We start from the raw sequence: 21394 nt of genomic DNA, 5'->3' as shown, positions 1-21394 counted from the left end.
TTTGAATAAATATTCAAAATCTTTTAATTCGATTTACATTCTCTTGATATCGTCCTTTTTCTAAACTGCAACATGTTTTGTGGAAACAAATACAGGAATAGATAAATAAAAAAACCATACAATACAAATAGTTTGGAACGTATCAATAAACCAAATCCTTAGCTTGACTAATGTTATTTTACCCTATATTTATACAACTGAAAATAGTTTTGTACTTTATCTGAACTTGATCTGCCTTCATTTCATTCTGTTTACAGGTGATGGAATGAACTTTAGGTAAACTGAATGACAACATCTAAAAGGGTTGTTTATTCTTTACCCGCAACGTATAGATTGGCTTGTAATGTTGTCTTTTGAATGTTAAATTTAACATTGCCATTATTGCGGGAGGTTTGGCATGCCACAAAACCAAATTCAACCCGCCATTTTTTTCTTAAAATGTCCTGTACCAAGTCAGGAAAATGGCCATTGTTATATTATAGTTCGTTTCTGTGTGTCTTACATTTAAATGTTGTGTTTCTGTTGTATCGTAGTTTTCCTCTTATATTTGATGCGTTACCCTCGGTTTTAGTTTTTAACCCAGATTTTTGTTTTCTCAATCGATCGTACAACATGCGTTTCAATGTTATAAATAGGAATTACCTTTCCAGATGGTTAATTTTAATTTTACACTTTCAACGTGTTGTATTATATCTATTGACTGTATTGGTGAAATCCATTCATTTTCTTACGTTAAGGTTACGATTCACAGACTCATGAAACATAATTTTACACTTTCCTAATGACAGCCAATTATGATGGAAGGGAATAAAGTATTATCTCTAAAAAGTATATTGTTTGTCTATGAATAGCGTCTGCTTCCAAACAGATTACGTTGTAGTTGTCGTTCGGAAGTCATAATCAAATCTATTATGTATATAATCAGGTTCGACAATCAATTTGCCAACAGTCTGACTAATGACCAGGCACTATCACGATCCATTATCAGGTGCAAAAAGCTTTCATTACAGTTCGCCTTTCTTTAAGATTCAATTACCCTTTCAAGAATTTTAAAATGTCTATCGTAGCACAAATTATTGTACAAATAGTTAAACATATTAATACTTATCTGCAAAACTTACTAAATTTTCTAAAGTGAAAACAATGCCACGATTAATATATTGTCCCGACAAGTACAACTACTGCCTAAAAGATGAAAAACAATCATCCCTGTCTAAGATTTACTTTCCTGACCATCGTGTTTGCAGTGAAAAAAATTGCGCCAATAACCACCAATACGTTAGATTTTTCGTTGCATCAAACTGACTTACTGTTTCAGAAAAGGTAACGGTGATTGCTCACTGACATTTTTAACCCCGCCAGAATCAGAAAGTGACTGTCCCAAGTCCGTAACATTTTATTTGGTGTCTATTGTTGAGGTTTGACATGCAAATGGGGCGGTCCTTATATTTACAAAATGGGCTTTGAGCAGACATTTAGATAGTAAACTTTGAACAGAAAATTAGGTTGGACAAATAATAAAAATACATCTGCCTTTTTGATTTTTTAAAGCTGTTGACATGTTTGCACCATACTCGACTTGTGGGCATGCTTTTTAATTGTGGTTAGTTTTGTATGATTCTGTGACAAATTTGAAACAAAAAGGTAATTTAAGCATATGAAGTCACTTGAACGAATTGTTTGATGTTTGTATTCATCGATATTGTAAAATTTTCTCTTTTATCAAACAGCTGTAACTGTACGTTGCTTTGAGTTTTTCAATTTTGCATCATGTTGCATTTTATAGTATGAAGATACTAAAACTTTATCAGAATATCATACACTGGCTGTGATAGGTAGAGAAGGCATACGGCTATTAATAAAATATAGAACTCCAAGTTTAATGCATAAGGTCATTCCACAAAGACTGACAACATTAAACGTCAAATGGCATAAATGGAAAACAGTCATACTCCTGACTTGGTACAGGCATTATAGAGGTCGATGAACGACGATCAGTCTTCCAATTTGGCAAATATAGACAAAAAACAAGAATAGCCTTTATCATTATTATTCGGCTTTACTGAAAATCGCAGGACTACACCCTAGCTTCTTGCTTCATACATGTAAATTAGATGTTCTGTTTATTATTAAGTTTAGTAACGGGTTGCTGCAAATTCCTTGGCCTGTCGTTTGTAATGAGGCTTCAAGTTGAACAAATTAAAAAAAAGATCCCATTTATTGTTATGGGATAAAATCTCTTTTTTTTCTAATTATGCTTGTATATACATGCATGGTTTGTTTTCAGAACTGCAACTAACCTGGTTGCAACATAAATTTACGGATAATTAAGATTTTACCGATTTAACATTGAACGCCATGAAATAAAAGTAATGTAATTAACTAGATGCGTTCCTTGACTTGATTGTCGTGAGTCATCTGTTAAATATTGCATGATGTTTTGATCTGGTAGAATGCATTTTTGAATTGATCATTGAGTGCCTACAACACATGATTAATAGTAGCTCAATTTAAAACATATTATCTTTAAAGTCGTTAAGAATGAAATTACAGCTTGGAAATTATAAAATGTTGGATAGCCTATCTGAAAAAGTCCATACGTACCGAACATCGATTTAGGAATTTTGTAGACAAATAATTACTAATGCTATAAAAAGACAATAAGCAGTTTGAACAACGTTAATATGTAAAGAAAAGTCTTTTTTTTAAATTGAAGAAAACTTTGTGTTGTTAAATCATTAGATGGACACAGTTTATTTTCTTGCATCTTAACTTAATGACATTAGTATAGCCACAGAAATTATCCTCATTTTAATAGAAATGTATGGATTGCAATATATATAAAATTGTCAGGAATGGGACATAACACAATAAGCAAAATTATTCATGACATGATTTGTTGTTGACTATTTTTATAGTAGTTATGCTCTCAAATTATCTTGTTTGAATTTCGTTTTACATTTACATCGGTTCAATTTATTCAACAAAGTTGAATTTAGTCTGAAGATTAATTGAGGTAATGAATATGAAGATACTCATATATTGGCATCACAACCATAAACTGCTTTGTTTCGTGAAACCCATGCTATAGATGGGCAAGCGGCAGTCATAATTCCTGTCATTTATCCAGAACAATCCATTGCAGAACATACCCATATGATTTATAACAAAATCATTCTCATCTTAAAAAATGCATGACATATCTGATACTGAAAGCAAACAATAAGTCCATTATAAACAAAACTCTTTTTCTATAATTCATCTGTTTCGCTTTACTATTTTGAATCAGGACTATCTAAATAATCGTTTGGAAACTTTGATCTATTGAAAGAACAATTTGTTCTGTCATTTTGACAAAATAATCATTAATACTATCTAAAATATGGAGTGAGTACACATTTAACGTTGTTTAACTAAAAAGAACACATCATATGACACACAAACCTTACAGCTGTTTTTTTGAAAATAAATTAATTCTACCGAATCCTCAGTTATTTTCTTTGCAATGTATTGTGTTTTTCCACTTTTGTCATATATCTCAATGATATAAATTCTTCTACAAATTGCCTGAAACTGAACAGGCAATGTGTGGAATTTTGCTTCAAAATTTCAGTCATTTTACAAAATGAATAGGTTTTTCTAGTCATTTTGTATAATGTCTGTCAAGGTTAGGCATTTTATAAATTGCCTGCAGTCATTTGACAAAATACCTGAATTTAGAAAATGCCTGTAGATATACATTCGGTAAAATAAATTGTAAGACTAACATTATATGAGCTTTGATATTGGATCAATAAACAATCCAGAATAATAGTTTTTCATAGGCAATCTTTCTGTCCACGTTATGAATTTGTAAAACACTTTTGGGTACATACTGTTGTTTCTCACATCTTTCTAGTAATTGCTTGGCTAAAGCCGTCAGGGATTTTTGACACGTCAGGTTTTGATGCAAGTCGGCTTCTTAAAGGAATATTAGCTTTGAGATGTAAATACAATTGAAATTAGATTTTTTAGTTCAATCATTAATGAAAATGAATATAGTGAATTACTAATTTGCTTTTTGCAGCCAGTATGGTAAAACTTCGTCAAATTGAGTTAGGAAATATTGCTGGTGAATTGTTCACTTGCAAGTGATTATATTCAACTTCTTAGTTAGAGACGTGTAACGAATAAACAAGGCGTGTTCGGCTAGAAGAAAGAAAGAATGTCAACATTGAAAATGAAACGAGGATAAATCTTTTTGATTGACTTATTCGATCCACAAAGGCTCAGTCTTTTACAAATAAAAATACGTCTGGTCATATTTGTTTATTCTATAATATGAAAAACAAACAGACTTAGAAAATCAAATTGCTAATGTTCCCTTTTTCATTTCTATTCTAAAGTTATGTTCATATAGGGTTACATGACCGTTTGAAGTCTTTGGAGGACACATCGATAATTAATTAAATGGCGTCTAGACAAAAATACACACGAAAAACTGATTTTGCTTTATATTTGCTAAATGCTTATCAAAAAGATATGAATTTAAATATGTACAATTGCAGTTTTTTACGTTTGTTTGAACATGAAATCCAATTACAAGTATTGTGTTAGAATTCGTACTGTGATCGTCCAATTGCTTATTTGGTGTCGTAATTGAAAGTTGATTGATATCATGTTTTGCAAACTGGTGCATTAATTATTTTTACGTTTCTATACAAGCGTTGTAAAGAGTTGTTGAAGCATGTATTCTATTTTAAGTTTAATACTAATGCTAGTTTGTTTAATTTAATTTATTCATTATTGATATGAGCCAAGTTTTAGCTTCAGAAGAGATGATACTCCTCTGTTACGAAAAAAAATCTTGACACACATTAATTAAACTTGCAGAAGTTTTAAATTAAACTAATTAACAGACCATATAAAACTAGGAAGAAGAACTGCTGCACGTCCAGTTTTCGTGCAGAATAATGTTTAAATGTTAAATTCAATCATACTTAAAATGACAGATGTTTTGAATCACTTATAGCTTCCTAATAGGACGTAAATGTAGCAGTTATAGTTACATTTCAAATGTTTTTCAATACCAAAGGACATGGTTTTCATCGTGTTAAACGTGTGTCTGTGTTTTTCATGATTGTGCTTACTCACTCAAAATTTATTTAAAATGAAAAGCTTGACAATGTATTTGTAGACAAAAATGCCTCTGTAACTTCTATTTATATGTTTTTTTTTGGGGTGTGGAAACGAGTCGTGATCAAATTGTTTGTCTTGCATCTATCATATGGATTCATTATTAATCGTTGAATATTTATTAACGTGGATGTCATGGGAACAGATAAACCACGAAATAATGTTCAACGAATAGCAAATTTTATATAGGCTTGTTTGCAGATTTCAACAAAACCACGAAATTAGATATCCAAGAACATGCAAGTTTTCCTTAATTCACGAAAATTGGTACCCACGAAAATAAACGAATCCATAGTGTATCTACTTTCTGTACAATTATCATTTAAATTCTTAGTAAAATAAAAGAAGATACAAAGCTTACACATGCTTTGTACTTGTGTACTTGTATAAGCCGAACGTGAGCATAGTCTACATAGAATTCAGATATGGCACTTGCTTAACATTGATCCAGTAGTAAACACGGAAACGTGTAGAGAGAATAAAATAAAAGGAATATTGAAGTACTGAAAGTGGTGATTAAACACCAATAATTAATCAATTTTAAATTCTATTATTTAATGGAAAACTGTCATCATTTGTTAAAAAAAAATCAATATATAAGCAAACTTTACCATGATGAAAAATAGAAATCTAGAAAAACAATTTGCATGTACATGTTTCAAAATCTGCAGAAAAGCTATTTACTGCGTCAAGCACAGACAAGTATTATAACATTACACAGACACTATACAAAGGATCTGTCACAATTTCGAGTTCACAAATACATTTTATGTATGTGCATTCAGTTCGAACAACCGATGGAATCAAAACCAATAAAAACAATAAGACAAAATGCAATTATTTGATTAGAATACAATTTAAAATATGGTACAGCCCAGTATATTAAAGTCATATGATTAAAATAATTGCTACCGCCACTTGTTCCTGTGTAACTATCATTACCTATGTAGGGACCAAGTAATTGAAAAACATGCTATACTCGTTTCAGCCAGAACTTTCAACCCACCTAAGGTCAACACTATTATAAGTACAATTAAATAAGCCATTAGATAAAAATTGACGTAAACACATATTAAATGAACTATCAATTTAAATACGCTTTCACCAATCGATCATTAATTAGTAAATATTTGTATGATCATAATGAAACATGTTAAACTATAATTGTCCATTATCCTATATTGACTAAAGATGAAACAAACGAAACACTTACTGCAAATATTTATCAAAACAAAGTTAACACATAAATTTACATGTTAATAATAATTTCTCTTTTTATTTCATAGCAGACTTCATAAATCATTAAAACGTTTTATGGTGTTGAATGATTTATCTCTTACTTACGTGTTTCTTTTATTTGTTTTAAATTTCCTTTGGGTTTTTTTCTGTATCATTTTCTTTTATTATCAAGTAATTTTCAAACAATGTTTTAACCATGAGACAAGATAGTAACACAGATTCGTATGACATTAATTTGCCGACAAATTGCACAATTAAATCCTCACAAAAAAACATTCAAAACATTGCAATATGAGGACAAGCTGTGTTTACATCAAACTGTAGGTTTGTTTTTAAAATGCGATCAGTTGTATTGTTTAAACAACCAAATATTTTGGTGTGATTTGACTAACTTTAAGATGTGTTATTTGATATATCCTTTTCTCGCCCTTGTATATTTCCCCTACTGTGTTCATATTATAATTTCATAACCAGTGTATGTAAAGTGCGGATCCTAAAATACCATGTTCACTGTATATGCCATAAATTTCTGATGTAGAATGATAAATAAACAGACGAAAAAAATATGATTTTTGAAGAAAATGAAGAAAAATAGTTCAAACGTATATATATTTAGAAATAATTAATACAAGGAAGACAATGTGAGAGATGCGGATTGGGTTTTATCGCGCTTAGAGCCATTCAGGTGTGAAATATATACCGGATTAGGTGAATATTTAGGACGTTTCACGAATAGATCGTACGGGTGATTTAAAACTAGCAGGGCAGATGCAGTTGCAGAAAAATATTAATTTAAATATAATTATTAATGTTGTATAACATAGAATAGGTTTTGTCATACAGTTTGTTCATATCGAACTAAATTCCTCTATGATGGTTTCTTAATGCTAGTGATGTTTACTGTCGAATAAAGATACTTTACTTTCATTTTCACTGTAAGGCGATTCATTAGTATTGTATATGCGGTGCATTTTCACTGTATGAATTTAAAAAAATAGTTAAAGTAAGAGAAGGATTTGATAAATCAATACTTACTTTGTGAAGGAAAGTATGGTTTAACAATACGTACATCTCTGGCTCATATCGAACTTGGATGGGACAAAAAGGGAAAAAAAAACACAACTTTTCTAATATTTTTTGTAAATTACTTTTTGACCAATTTCAATTGGGCTTAATATTCTAAATCTGACCGTGAAGTTAGATTTTGGTTTTGGATCCGGTTTTAAATTGGCACACTGTGATCATTTGAGATAAAAGGTTTATGTTTGAGGTTCTTTGGTAGTCTGAATCCAAATATTTGTTCATCTTCTGTTAAATTTTTGGCCCCTTTTTTAAGTCTTTATTTTCAAAGTGCCTTGAAAAAATTATTTTTTGGGGAATTCAACAAAAAATGAATATTTGGGCATTCATAATCTAACCGTGTATTTAAATTTGGGATTTTGGGATTTTGGGCCAAGTTATCGAAATGGTCTAAATTGAGGTCAAAAGGGTAAAACATCCAACATTTGTTTTTAATTCTAGCTTGAATGTTATGTACATACTTATCCCCAACTGTACAGGGTTCAACTTCTGCGGTAGTATCAAGCGGATTATGTGTCATTTTATTAAATTTTTGTTTGTATCAAGGTGCTCTACATCACGTATCAATGCAACTTCATCAGTGCATATATCTTGGACAGAAAAGTTCGCTCCACACAACTTGACTTATATTTCACGCTTTAATGACGTTGGATAATTTACATGTCACATGCCGTTTCATCTTATACAGCAAAGAACATGCAAGCAATAAATCGAGTCAAGAGCATTTATTTTACCAAAAATTATCTTTCCCTCAGAATATGGATATTGAAGGAATTTAGAGCTTAATAGTAGAGGAGGCAAGTGAAGCTGAATCCCAGAAAAAAGAACATACCAATGCACTTATTGTTCTTTCAAGACTAAATGGGTAGCTAGTTTGAACAAGCATATAAAGAAAATCCACATATACACTTATGATTAACACAAATGTGACCAGTGTGACTCAAAATTTCAATACAACGCGCATCTCAATGAGTATAAAAACTGCAAGCATGGAGATGGTTTGATATATACTCATTGTTCCAAACACTTCAAAAGCAGAATTGGTCTTGCTTACCATATGAAGAAAGTAACAGGAGCCTTTAATCACATGCCTGTTTTTATTGAAACTTTTCTACAAAAACAGTCCTTTGCAATTGATGGCTATGTCAACAAGCACCTGAATAACAAGTCATATAAATGTGGGACATGCGATAAGTCATTTTTGTACAAACATGATTTAAAACAACATGCACCAAGTTGTCAAAAAGATGAAAACAACAACAAATATCAGTGTGATTTGTTAAAACAGGAGTTTGCAACTTCAAAAGGCCTAGCGAATCACAAAGCAGGGAAACATGGCAATACAGTTCACACATGTCAATACTGTGGGAAAACGTATAAATGGCCAGTTTTTATAGACATATAACAAGTCATAAATAGATATAAATACTAAAGTAATCAACTAAGTGTTTTCATTTGTTGCAAGTCCAATTATCACATTAATTTACAATCAAAATTCATCGCGTCTTCGAAAATTCTACATCAGAAATGATTGCAACTACAGTGATAGTTCATCGCATCTATAGTTATAATAGATCGCTTTTAATAATCGATATGCTATATAATGTTGCTTTTATAACACATATTTGAACGTTAATACTGTTTTTAATATTGTACATTAAAACGACATATCACAATGAAAATATGTTAAAACATAGTTTTAAATCAATTATTTGGGTATTTTCGAAACGTTAACAAATACAGTTTTCCCATGATCCTCTATTCTACAATAGACATACTCGCATACGACAGTGAAAATGAACTAACTGGATTCGCACTTTATATACACTCATAACTAAAATACGCGAAAGCTTCGGTTTTCTCCCTGTTTACATAATATCGAAATCATATAAATATTTCTTTTTTAATACTATAGTCTTTCATGTGTTAGAATTTGTGCTGTTGTCGTGTAGTTGATAGGTTGACGAAGTAAATAATATTTTGGACGAAATAATGTTTCGCAAAACTAACGCATTGATCATTTAGCAGTTATCTCAAATTAAGGCAATATACGTTTATTGATGTTGAATCTCAGTACAACCGTTTTTGTTTTTCTGGTGGTTAGATGTCTCATTGGCAATTACATCATATCCATATCCTTTTATTATTATTATTATTATTACCCTCAAGGGTGTGTTTGATGGTGGTGAAACACTTGTTTTAGTTCGTTTTTCTTCCTAAGAATGATCCTTGAAGCTTTTCAAATCAAATCAACCATCAACAATGTTATCAATCCGCAGTAGTTTAGTGATGTTGAAATCTCATCCGTCGATGATTAATAATACATAAATTAATGAATAAGGTCAAAAATAAATTCGAGGGAAAAGCATGAACATACCTGATTGTCGGTCTTAGAACTTTCGAAGACAGATTTTTTTTTTATCTGCACAAAATCCCGATTTTGCCTTTTTCCCTATTGTGTCATTCTGAATTGCCGTGGATTTGTATGGAGCTTTATACATAGATAGCAGGCGACGTTTATCTAGACTAAGTCGATAAATGCGGTTTTGATCCGGTATACATTCTCTTTTTCTGTCTTTTTGTACCCTTGCATTGTATATACATTTTGTAGTTAATAAATTTATTAGACTTGAACATCGTAAAACTAGCTACTATTGGCGTTAATTTGTTGGGTAATTATTATATTAATAAACGACATATACATTTGGTTTAACTGTTTTACTCCATTATAAGCCGACCACTTATTATCCATCTCATAGCATATATTTTTTTCATAAACAGTTATCCTTGCATGCATTTAGTTTTCTTGAATTACGAAGCAGATAATTAGGTTGACCTCACGAGAATTATACATCATCCCAAAAGTATGATACTATGATTTAATACATTTTAAAGATATTGTGTCTTTTTCATAGTCTAATTATTCAATAATGTATAACTGGGTAAAATTTTAATAATTTTAAAAATTATTTACTTTAAAAAAAATCACAAAAATGTATTTATTTTCTATAATGATATTTGTTTAAGAAACATTTGAAGCATAATAACATGAATAAACATGTCCTGATAGACTCCTGATTAATTTCCATGCCATGGCATTTTTTGCCTCATTAAATATGTATGTCCGCAATTAAATGACAACCTACTTTTTTCAATTACTGAAGTCAGTGCGTGACGTTAACGGTGCTGAGTAAGGTCGCAGCCTGAAGGGATTATTTTACCCTTATTTTTTTCTGCTGTGTTTATTGTTCTGTCCCATTTACATCTCCCTTTATGCAATATGTTCCAAGTTTATTGTTTTGTTTCCTCTAAGCATGTTTTCTATTTGATGTATATCAGATGTTTAATGACTTAGTTTGTCAATTGGAATAGCAAACATCGATTCCCTGAGCAGCACTATTGTCCCAAAGAACAATAAAAATTATATTTTGTAAATAATTGTCTATATATAAAAACCACACATGGTCTTAAAGTACCAGTTACACTGCAGCAGCATGTATCATTCAATGAAAATATAATACATGTACATTTTTACATGTTTACGTGTATTTGCATAGGTCGATTTCTATCCGACGTTGCTCATATATGGGGTGTTTGTTGAAATAATTCACAAATTTTACATATTCTTCTCATGTAGACGAAACGCGCGTCTGGCGTACCAAATTATAAGCCTGGTACTTTTGATAACTATTTAAACAACTGGGTCGAGGCCACTGCTAGTGGACGGTTCGTCCCTGATGGTATCACCAGACCAGTAGTCAGCCTTCGGTGTTGACATGAATATCAACTATATGGTCATTTCATAAATTCCTGTTTGCAAAAGTATGAATTATTCGAAATAATAAGGATTTACTTATCCCTGGCACAGATCACCTAAGCCGTATTTGGAACAACTTTTTTGAAATTCTGGGTCCTCAATGCTCTTTAACATTATACTTGTTTGGCTTTCTAACTATTTTGATCTGAGCATCACTAATGAGTACTATGTTCGTAAGCGAAACGCGCGTCTGGCGTATTAAATTATAAGCAAGGTACTTTTGATAACTATTAACACTATTGGATCAATGCCACTGCTGCTGGACGTTTCGTCCCCGAGTGTTTTACCAGCACAGTAATCAGCACTTCGGTGTTGACACGAATATCAATTGTGTAGTATATATATATTTATTTTTTTAATTTACGGTTTGCAAATGTATTAATTATTCGAAATACTCTGGATTTACTTATCCCAGGCATAGATTACCTAAGCCCTATATGGCACAACTTTTTGTTTGGCTTTCTAACTATTTTGATCTGAGCATCACTGATGAGTCTTATGAAGCAAATTATAAGCTGGTACCTTTGATAACTATTTTGCTGATATATAACTTTATATGTTTTGTTGAACTGTTTGATGGTCGAGGTGTAATTTCACCAAACTATAGTATGTCACATTTGGTTGCATACGAAAAAGGTTTGAAAAAATATTCTCTTTAATTTGACAGTTGTAGGAAATCAATCCTTCATGTCATTGCAATAAAGGATGTCTGGGTCATAAAAATATATCTTGGGTGTTTCAAAGCACCATAATTTTTGTTTTGGTGTTTCTATAAAATATTTTGGAAAATTAAGTTAAAGCTTGCACAGATGTACAAAAGAGGTGAACATTTGATTTTTAAACTTCCAGTGGTTTTTATTTTCCTTATATGCAATGGAATGTTATGTAAAATTTTGTCTATAATTCTAGACTAGATAAAACTTTACTCATGCCAAGTATTTCTTTATTTGAAATAATTTAAAAGATAAATTCTGCACAATTTTTTGAAATTGCAAATTTAACAAAGACTATTCAGGGAAAATCTAAGTAAATGGTGGTACTTAACCTAGAGACCTAATGTCTTATGGTTAAATTTATCATCGTTTTGCTGTCTAGTTGTAATAAATTTACCTTTATTCATACATGCAATGAAATTTGCCAACACAATGGTAATGTATTGACATCTTTGGGTTGTGCTTTATCTACTGAAAAATCAAGGGGAAGTGGGATTCAATGTTCATCAATTCTACTTCAAAATTATTATAAATTCTGTTGTTTTGGCAGGTATTATATAAGCTTAATTAATTATTTTGTATTAGAGTTGATGAGCCTTGAATTATATTTCCCGTTTAATCTGCTTTCTCTTTTTGAATTAATTATAGATGAAATACGTAGGCTAATCTGTCAAGAATCTTTAGCTCGACATAATTTAAAATTACTCGATGAAACAACCGAAAGAAAATAATTGAATTAAGCAGACATCGTTTGATTAATACCTTAAATTATCCATTCGCTTTTAATTGGTGCAAAAAACTAACAAAACAATAAATGTCGTTTCGTTCCCCTAAAATTGTCTTCAAAATGTAGTTTAATTAAGTCTCAATAATCGTGTAGAGTGGTATTATAATCCAGGCTGCTAGCTTGGTTGTAAAATTCCAATTTGTTTTAATAACGAACTTCCGTTAAATCATGAAAAATGGGTGCTGTTCTAAATTCCAATTTTATGAGATCGTGAACTAATTAACAGACAATATATTGAGATGATAATGTTATATATAACCTGTGTTCTTTTCCTTGAAACGAACCTTATGTGTGTTAGTAGTTCTAACACGATAGACGTCTTTCGTTTGATATTGCTGAAGATATGCTGCATAACATCTAAAAACTGTAAAATGTGTTTAATTTATTGGATACGGGTAAGAAAAATGAACGACGACGTATAAATTTCTAACCCGAATAATTCAGTCGCTTCCCCTAATCGACCTCTCCTACTTACAAGGTAATGCAGTAATCGTAAATCAGCGAAACATAACAACTGAACTTTTCGAAATCTTGATTGATACATTTAATTCAAAAAACAAAATTAAAATAGAGCCTGTCTTAATGGAACTAAAAAAAAAGAAGAAAAAAAAAACCCAGAAGTTTACCGGTTGTGACCTTGATTAAAAAATAAAAAAATAACTATTTTTCTTTTCACGTGTGTTTACATTTTCTCTCCTCAAGGATTTCCCATCCACACTTCCAATGTTCTTTTCACGTGTGTTTACATTTTCTCTCCTTAAGGATTTCGCATCTACAATTCCAATGTTCTTTTCACGTGTGTTTACATTTTCTCTCCTCAAGGATTTCCCATCCACACTTCCAATGTTCTTTTCACGTGTGTTTACATTTTCTCTCCTCAAGGACTTCGCATCTACACTTCCAATGTTCTTTTCACGTGTGTTTACATTTTCTCTCCTCAAGGATTTCCCATCCACAATTCCAATGTTCTCTGTTCGAAATTCTAGCTTAATGTCTAATGGTAAGGTCGATGAATACGAAAATCTATTTGGGAATTAGATTTAGGGAAGCCAAGAACTGTTAAAAGAAATTATATGGGCACGTCGGCTTAAAAATTAAACTGAGCAATTCAAGTACATAAAACATATGCATGTGTTTGGTTAAATACCCCAACCCTGGTATCATATTCCCAGTCCAGGCATATCAGCTAGTGCATGTTGATAGATCTTCGTTGTTGTATAACTTAAAAATAATGCATCCAAGCAAGTTTAATATATTATTTTTTCCGAATTCGTTTTGCCTCCATAAGGTAAATTGGGGATCATGAAATCCGGCATCAATTTCACTTTGATTGCAAGCTCATTCCTCACAGTTAACATGTATATGCTATTGTTCTTGAATCTCTTCTATAGAAATTCGTTAAAAGCAAATCACATTCTCTCTTGCTTTCTTTATGACATTTTTAAATATAAATCACGATCTCTGATTCTCAAAACGTCCATTGCATACGCGCGTTTGTTATCCGACACCTCATCCGGGACACTTTCCGCGTCACATGACACTTTGATTGATATTGAAAATTTGCGCATGCGCAGACGGATGGCCGGACGAATAGAGAGTTTTTATTATTCGTCCGGCTAGCCGGACGAATAGACACTCCGTAAATTTAAAGCATCACATGGCATATCATTACACAATCTTTTGGATAAGACCGACAATCTTGGTGAACCGTATTTCAGGCTAGTCCATCGGTACATTCGATAGAACATAAAAGTAATAACCAACATTTGTACACATGATTATGATTCTTAGTTGAAATGTCTTGTTCTTTCCTTTAAACGCTACAAGGTTAGAGCAAAAACAGAAAAATCAAGGTCGTAAGTTTCACTATGCCGTGATCAAAACAAACGTGGTTTGGACTCGTTGAGAAATCGCTACCACTATATATATATATATACATACAACGCAATCATAGTTTGAACGTAGTTTTCAATTTAGACTTGTTTATATTTTTTCGTTTGGGCTTGTATCATATTTTTTCGTTTGGGCTTGTATCATATTTTCCCTCCGGTTTATATGATCCGTTCATCCTATATTGACTCTTAAAATCCAAGAGTCTATCTTAAATTGAGGGTAAATTATATGGCCTTTCAAATACCGTTTCGATCCCTAACATCACTGAAGAGACATATTTTGTCGAAATCTAGATCTGGTGTACAAAAAAATATTAACACCTTGTGTTTGTGGCATAACATCTTGGCCAAAAATTTATTGTTTTCTGTTCAGTATTAAATTTATATTAAGATCCATTTAGTGACATTTCGTCATCAATTGTATTTGGCAATCGTCAATGGCAGTCAGCAGGGTTAAAGAACATCAGTTGTTCGACCTGTTAGTCAAATGCGTTTTGTTTAAATATACTTTTTCACTTTTTTTGGTCTTTTGGAAAATGTTGTTTGTGCTGTATTTAGACCCTTCTACAACGAAATTTGTTTTCCATGCACACGTATCAAAATTGCGGTTTTTATCCAACGCAATCATAGGTTTGAACGTAGTTTTCAATTTAGACTTGTATATATTTACTTTATATACCGAATGCATATGAAAGAAGCATGCTATGTTACTCATACTTATTTTCTTGATTTAGATAATTCTTAATTAAAGTACATTGGAATCAGTATTTTTTTTTGATTTAATCAAGTCTTCATGAATGATGTTCAGTGGTTGTCGTCTGTTTATGTGGTTAATAAGTGTTTCTCGTTTCACGTTTTTATATAGATTAAACCGTTGGTTTTTCCGTTTGAATGGTTTTACACTAGTAATTTTGGGGGCCCTTTATAGCTTGCTGTTCGGTGTGATCCAAGGCTCCGTGTTACAGGCTGTACCTTGAGTTATAATAATGGAAATACTTTTATAAATTGTTACTCGGATGGAGAGTTGTCTCATTGGCCCTTATACCACATCTTCCTTTATCTACTTATTAAGTGTGCATAAGAAACAGTAGCGTGTATTGATTTTTTGTCATGAGAAGCTGGCCATTTTATTGTTTTTACGATAAAAGTCCATCTGTCACTTATTTAGAAACAATTAAACTCTAATTGGTTTTACCACTAATTAAAAATCAATTGCATCCATTAGACTTCAAAGGTATGCAATGTATTTGACTCTGCATATGCAAATTGAATGATCCTTTGTACAATTTGTTTTATACTAGTGTAAAACATTTGTTATTTGTTTATCGAAATACGTTTTCCTTTTAAGTATGATTGAACAGATTTTATTTTGACTATCCTTTTGTTCAACTAAATAACCCACATCAAATGCATATGTATCAAGCTTATAATTTGGTTCATAAGAACGGGCCTCGTCTACAAAGGACTCGCCATGACAGCTTGCAATTGATGAAAATAGTTGAGATTTATATCTTTATTTAGCAACACACCAATGCAAATAACATTGAGAGGGAAAAACAGTTATAAATTGAAGAGCATTGAAATCTTTAAATAAAAAAAAAACATGCCAAATCAGATCCAGTTTTTATACTCCTAGGGGCAATGTAAAAATATAGACATTGATAAATCTATCCGAGGCACTAAGGAAAACATATCAATGGTCACCATTCTCCTTGTTTAGATAAGCTTAGCAGCCGTTGGGTTTTGCGTGATGTACAAATTTGCTGCCCGACCGAATGGTGACCTTTAATTCTATGTCGCATGAAATGTGAGCCAAACGCTCTCTACGCATCAAAGAACCGGGTAACAACTCTCTTAAGGTGTCTGTTGGTGGCCTACAATTTTTCCTTTCAACAGAAAGGGCATACAACTTCTTTTTTTTTTTTGGAGAGGAGGAATTTAAACTTCTAAATCAATGTCATACCTAGTCAGGCTGAGGACTCACTTTTGAAAATCTCACAACTGTGCCTGTCTTGTGCTGTTTTCTTGTCCATTCGGATATGTTGCTGAATAAATTTTGAGACTGATAGTTGTTATAAATGTTGTTGTATTGTTTGATTGTTTGATAACCTAGTTCCGTGTTCATGTTTAACTTATTAATTGTCATGAAATTAGAGGTATGTGACATTGATTTTTATATGAATTATTTTTGAATAAGCGCTAAATTATAATACTTGTAATAATTATAATCGAATTACAAGTTCTTTGACGTTTTCATTTTTTTATATATATTTCTTTTTCATTTCTAATCTTACTGCAACATATTTAAGTCAAACAACCAAGTCTGTGCTGCCTGAATTCGTCGTTTCAGAATCTAATGTATCCTGGGTAATATTTTCAAAAGCGTACACAACAACGTCCCGATTGGTTAAAAATGTCATAAACAATGGAAATTTAACCAATGACGTGGCGTTATTTTCATTTTGGGATACGAACAATGAAATTACCCATGATTCTTAAGATTCTGAAACGGCTAATTCCGTAAGTTTTGTATATTTTGCCAAGCATAACATCCAATAAAACAAACCGGATTAACCTTGTCACTGAATAAAGAATCGCCTTGAAAGATGAAATCTTCCCGCAATCAATTATCAATGTTCAATAACATATTAAGATCTTATATTGTAGAAAGTTACAGTCAATCCTCATAGAGATTATTACTACAAAGAATCAGCGATCTCCCATCAAGTAGAAAATCAGTAAACTGACGACTTCAATGAATATATCAATTTACGTGTGTTTACGTCTGACCAATCATCGAGTGGAAAATCGTTATTGAAATATGTGAATAAAAGTTCCCGGGATAAACTAGAACGGATATATACATTTTTGTTAAATATGCTATAATGCCTCAAATTATAGGTTCTGAACATGGTAGATCGTTTCCCTTTCGAAGGAAATTTAACTCGACTTTTAAGGAATGTGTCAGACAAAATTAGTACCACATCTAGTGAATTTCAAAACTCTTACAATAATAGTCAAAAAATTACCGAAAATTGGAATTCATATGGAAATAATTCCACTGGAATAAATGTAAACTTAGTAGAAAATTATACCTCTTTGAATGTCCAAGATTACTTAGGACCTCAAAGGAATAAGTTTTATATTGTGATTTGTTTAACTATTATTTATACAACTATTTTTGTGACTGGATTAATGGGGAACTTATTTACGTGTATTGTTATACTTAAGAATTTCTATATGAGAACAGTTACCAATTATTATCTCGCGTCTCTGGCTCTAGCCGATTTACTCACCCTGACTTTTGGTAAGTTAAAACATAATTATTATTTAATATTCAATGCATTATACGTTTTTGGCTTTATTGTTTGTTTTCTTTAATTTTTTGGGAGATTTTAGGATTCTGCTGCGTCAGTTAAATACCGAAAAAAAAACAACGTATATCATAGTAGATGTGGACAAAATGAACAAATGATCGAGTGAATAATAAAAATTGAAATAACGAAATATATACCACCAAGGAATATAGAGGGTTATTCAACTGTGTGGGATGTATAACTACTCAGAAACGTTTAACCGGAATGATGACGTTATATCGGGTCTCATGTAGGGGGAAGTCCAAGATTTTTATCTCAGAAGGACCTGCAAACATTTCTAATATTTGACTGTTCGGTAAGCTAACTGTTGCAATCCAAAATTTGTTTTCTTAACTTTGTAAAACTTTCAAAAAGGAAACGCGTCTGTTATATGCATGAAATATTTGCAACTGGACGTTAATCAAAACATAACGATATTTAAAACATCCAACGAGTCAAAAACCAATCATGCTCATCACAATCTCAGCAGTCAATTATTGTGCTTGCTTAACTGTGCATGATATAATTTTCTTATGTATGTGTGCCCATATAAATGCATGACAATTAAAACTTCCAGGTTACACGTATAACAATAAAAGATAAAAAAAAAATAACGAAATTTCATAAATATTTAAAGGAAATTAACATACAAATAATCCAGCATTATCTTATTGTTCCATTTTGGAAACAGTCTCTACAACCAATTCCTAACATCCAAAAAGGGACAATGAAACGGTGGATTAATGTAGTTTTGACTTTGTACATGCTTTTGCAAAGGGATGTTGTATGCTGAAGCAAGTTTACGCCGCACCTCACCCCGTCTTTTATGACATTCCTTTTCCTTCTCAAATTTATATAACACTAGAACACACCCGTGATATCGCGGTCCGTGACTGAATTAAAGTATATATCTATGCGCAAGCCTTATTTTGATATTAGTATTGTCATCTGATAAAGTCATGCCGATTATAAGATACGCAGTTTTCTCTGCTTTCAAATCTTTCTGTTTGAATCCGTCGAACTGGAACTTATCAATTATTGGTAGTATTAATTAGTTGGAAAACAAAAGGTCCTGGAATGGAATATTTTTTAATCAACAGCATTGTCCTATATTAGTTATAAAGTTGAATTCTTTGATTCGCTGTTTTACGTCATGCCCGCTTACAAATTGAAAACTGTACCTATACGCCTTATTTTAGTCCAGATTTTTAGTATTCGTATTGTTATCTTAGAAAGTTTTACTGATTAAAATGATACAACAGGTAACAATTTGACAATCTAGTAGTGTCAACCCTGTGAATATGACCCGTGTATATAGCATATTAGTCCTGAATACACCGTTTGGTGGTGCGCCTGTCAGATGCGGAACGTACAAATAAGGTAATAGGTAACAGGTGAATATACTATTGGTATCGGTATCGGACTCAACCCGGAACTTCTCAATTATTGGCAATATTAATTACGTGGAAAACAAAAGGGCCTGGAGTGGTGTAATTTTTAATCTACACTTTTGTACTATATTAGTTATATATAAAGTTGAATTCTTTGATTCGTCGTTTTTACGTGATGACGGCTGACACTTAATATATAATATATACACTTAAACACTAAATTATCTCACTTGCATTCTTTTATAGATCAAATTCTTAAAATATTTGCTGATAAATTGTACATGTACATTTTCTATATTTAAAACGGTAAAATCTATGAGGTAAAACAATATAATAAATAAAAGATCTTCAATTAGATGAAAATAATTGAATAAGCCACAAAAATTAATTGCATATCTGTATTTTTGTATCAAAATTTGATTGTTTCAGAAAAAATCCATATCTATCATTTGTAAATCAAGAGGGCGGTATACTCCCATAATACTTTCAGTTACAAGACAATAATCTATAAAAGACTTGTAACATGTTTTGTTGAACAATAAACAATACTTGAAGTGTCTCAAGTAATAAAACTGTCAGTGAAAAATGTTTCTGTAATTTGAACACATCATAGTAAAAGGAGGTAGCAACGTTGCGTTCTTTATTGAAAAAGCGCTTTCGCCAGCTATACGGGAAACAATATGGCTTACAAACATACATATATAACAAACAATAACAATTACCAATACAGTGTGTCTTGTATCTGACAATAGTCATGTTTTATCTCTCTATATAGTCAGAGAACGACTAATATCTCACAAGGACTCATTGCCCTGACAGCCTTAGTGACTTAAAAGAGCCTATTTTTTTTTTTTTTAGATATCCTGTATTATTTCTGGATTAAGTATTTGTTTTCATTTATTTTCTGTATGGTTTAAGTTATAAGATCTATTTTCAATTCGAAATTTTTTCTTAATTTTTCATTAATTTTAAACTCTAAAAAGAAATTCGGTTTAGTTTGTCACAATTTGTATATAATTATTATAGTTTAAAATTTACGGAAATTTTCTTGTATCAAACAGTCTTCTGAGTGGTCACTCATTCGAAATTTAAATAGAATGAAATTCAAAACAGTGTGGCTGTGGCCATTGATTGACACATAAAATTCATCCATTGACTGTGACAATTTAGGTGAACGTTTGTATGTAACGACCACTGCTCACTATGTACTTTTTAAAGACACTTTAACCATGGGGTCACCAAAGGTTCTCAACACCTTAATAAAGTAATTCGAAAAATTAATCAGAAATAACACGATGTTTTCATTTATATCAATTATATAAATCAAAACATACAGGTTATTCCTGATTAATTTTTCGAATTATTTTATAATTAAAGGCGTTAAGAAACCTTTGGTGACCCCACAGTTTAAATGTCTATCGTACTAGGTACGTCGTGAACAGTGGTCGTTACAGACAAACGTTCAAGTAAATTGTCCCAGTCAATGGATGAATTTAATGTGTCAATCAATGGCTACAGCCACACTGTTTTGAATTTCATTCTATCATTTGTCTATGTTTAAATGTTTTGGAAAGAAGATCGATGTTTCAAAGCTATAACTGTTAAATAAACAAATACAAACGGCAAGTACTAGTAGTGGACACCAATGTTACAGTACTTAAGAACCAAACTCCTACCTAAAGCTAAATAAATCTCTGTTGGTCATGCACGCGATCATAAACATAAAGTGGCATATATTCTAAGGGAGCTACCATTTAATTTTTAGGGGGGGGGGGGGGGGGGGGGCTCGGATGAAATTTGAAAAAATAGACAGGACAGGAGTTTTGAATTAAAAAAAAAGGCAGGATGAGACACTTGCAAAAAAAAAGTCAGGACGACAATTCAGGTAAAAAAAAAGTCAGGATAAACTAAAAAAAAAAAAAAAGGCAGGACCGAACAGAGTAA

At 31.6% G+C, this 21394-nt stretch overlaps 1 protein-coding gene across 2 annotated transcripts in view; it reads left to right on the top strand.

Annotated features, from left to right (window-relative positions):
• LOC139491774 (pyrokinin-1 receptor-like) overlaps nt 1–21394 on the top strand; it is a 67932-nt gene that overhangs the window by 23048 nt on the left and 23490 nt on the right. Inside the window, exon 2 of one of the 2 annotated variants that reach the window (XM_071279627.1) lies at nt 17371–18010. The exons of the other annotated variant lie outside the window; for it this stretch is intronic. Within the exon in view, the coding sequence (XP_071135728.1) occupies nt 17614–18010 (397 nt within the window). The 5' untranslated portion in view covers nt 17371–17613. The remainder of the gene's footprint in view (nt 1–17370; nt 18011–21394) is intronic. 2 annotated transcript variants of the gene reach the window in all.

This window comes from Mytilus edulis, chromosome 10 (genome assembly GCF_963676685.1).
Source record: "Mytilus edulis chromosome 10, xbMytEdul2.2, whole genome shotgun sequence".
Taxonomy (NCBI): Eukaryota; Metazoa; Mollusca; class Bivalvia; order Mytilida; family Mytilidae; genus Mytilus; species Mytilus edulis.
Note: the sequence above shows the minus strand (reverse complement) of the source record. Positions and strands in the feature narration are given on the sequence as shown.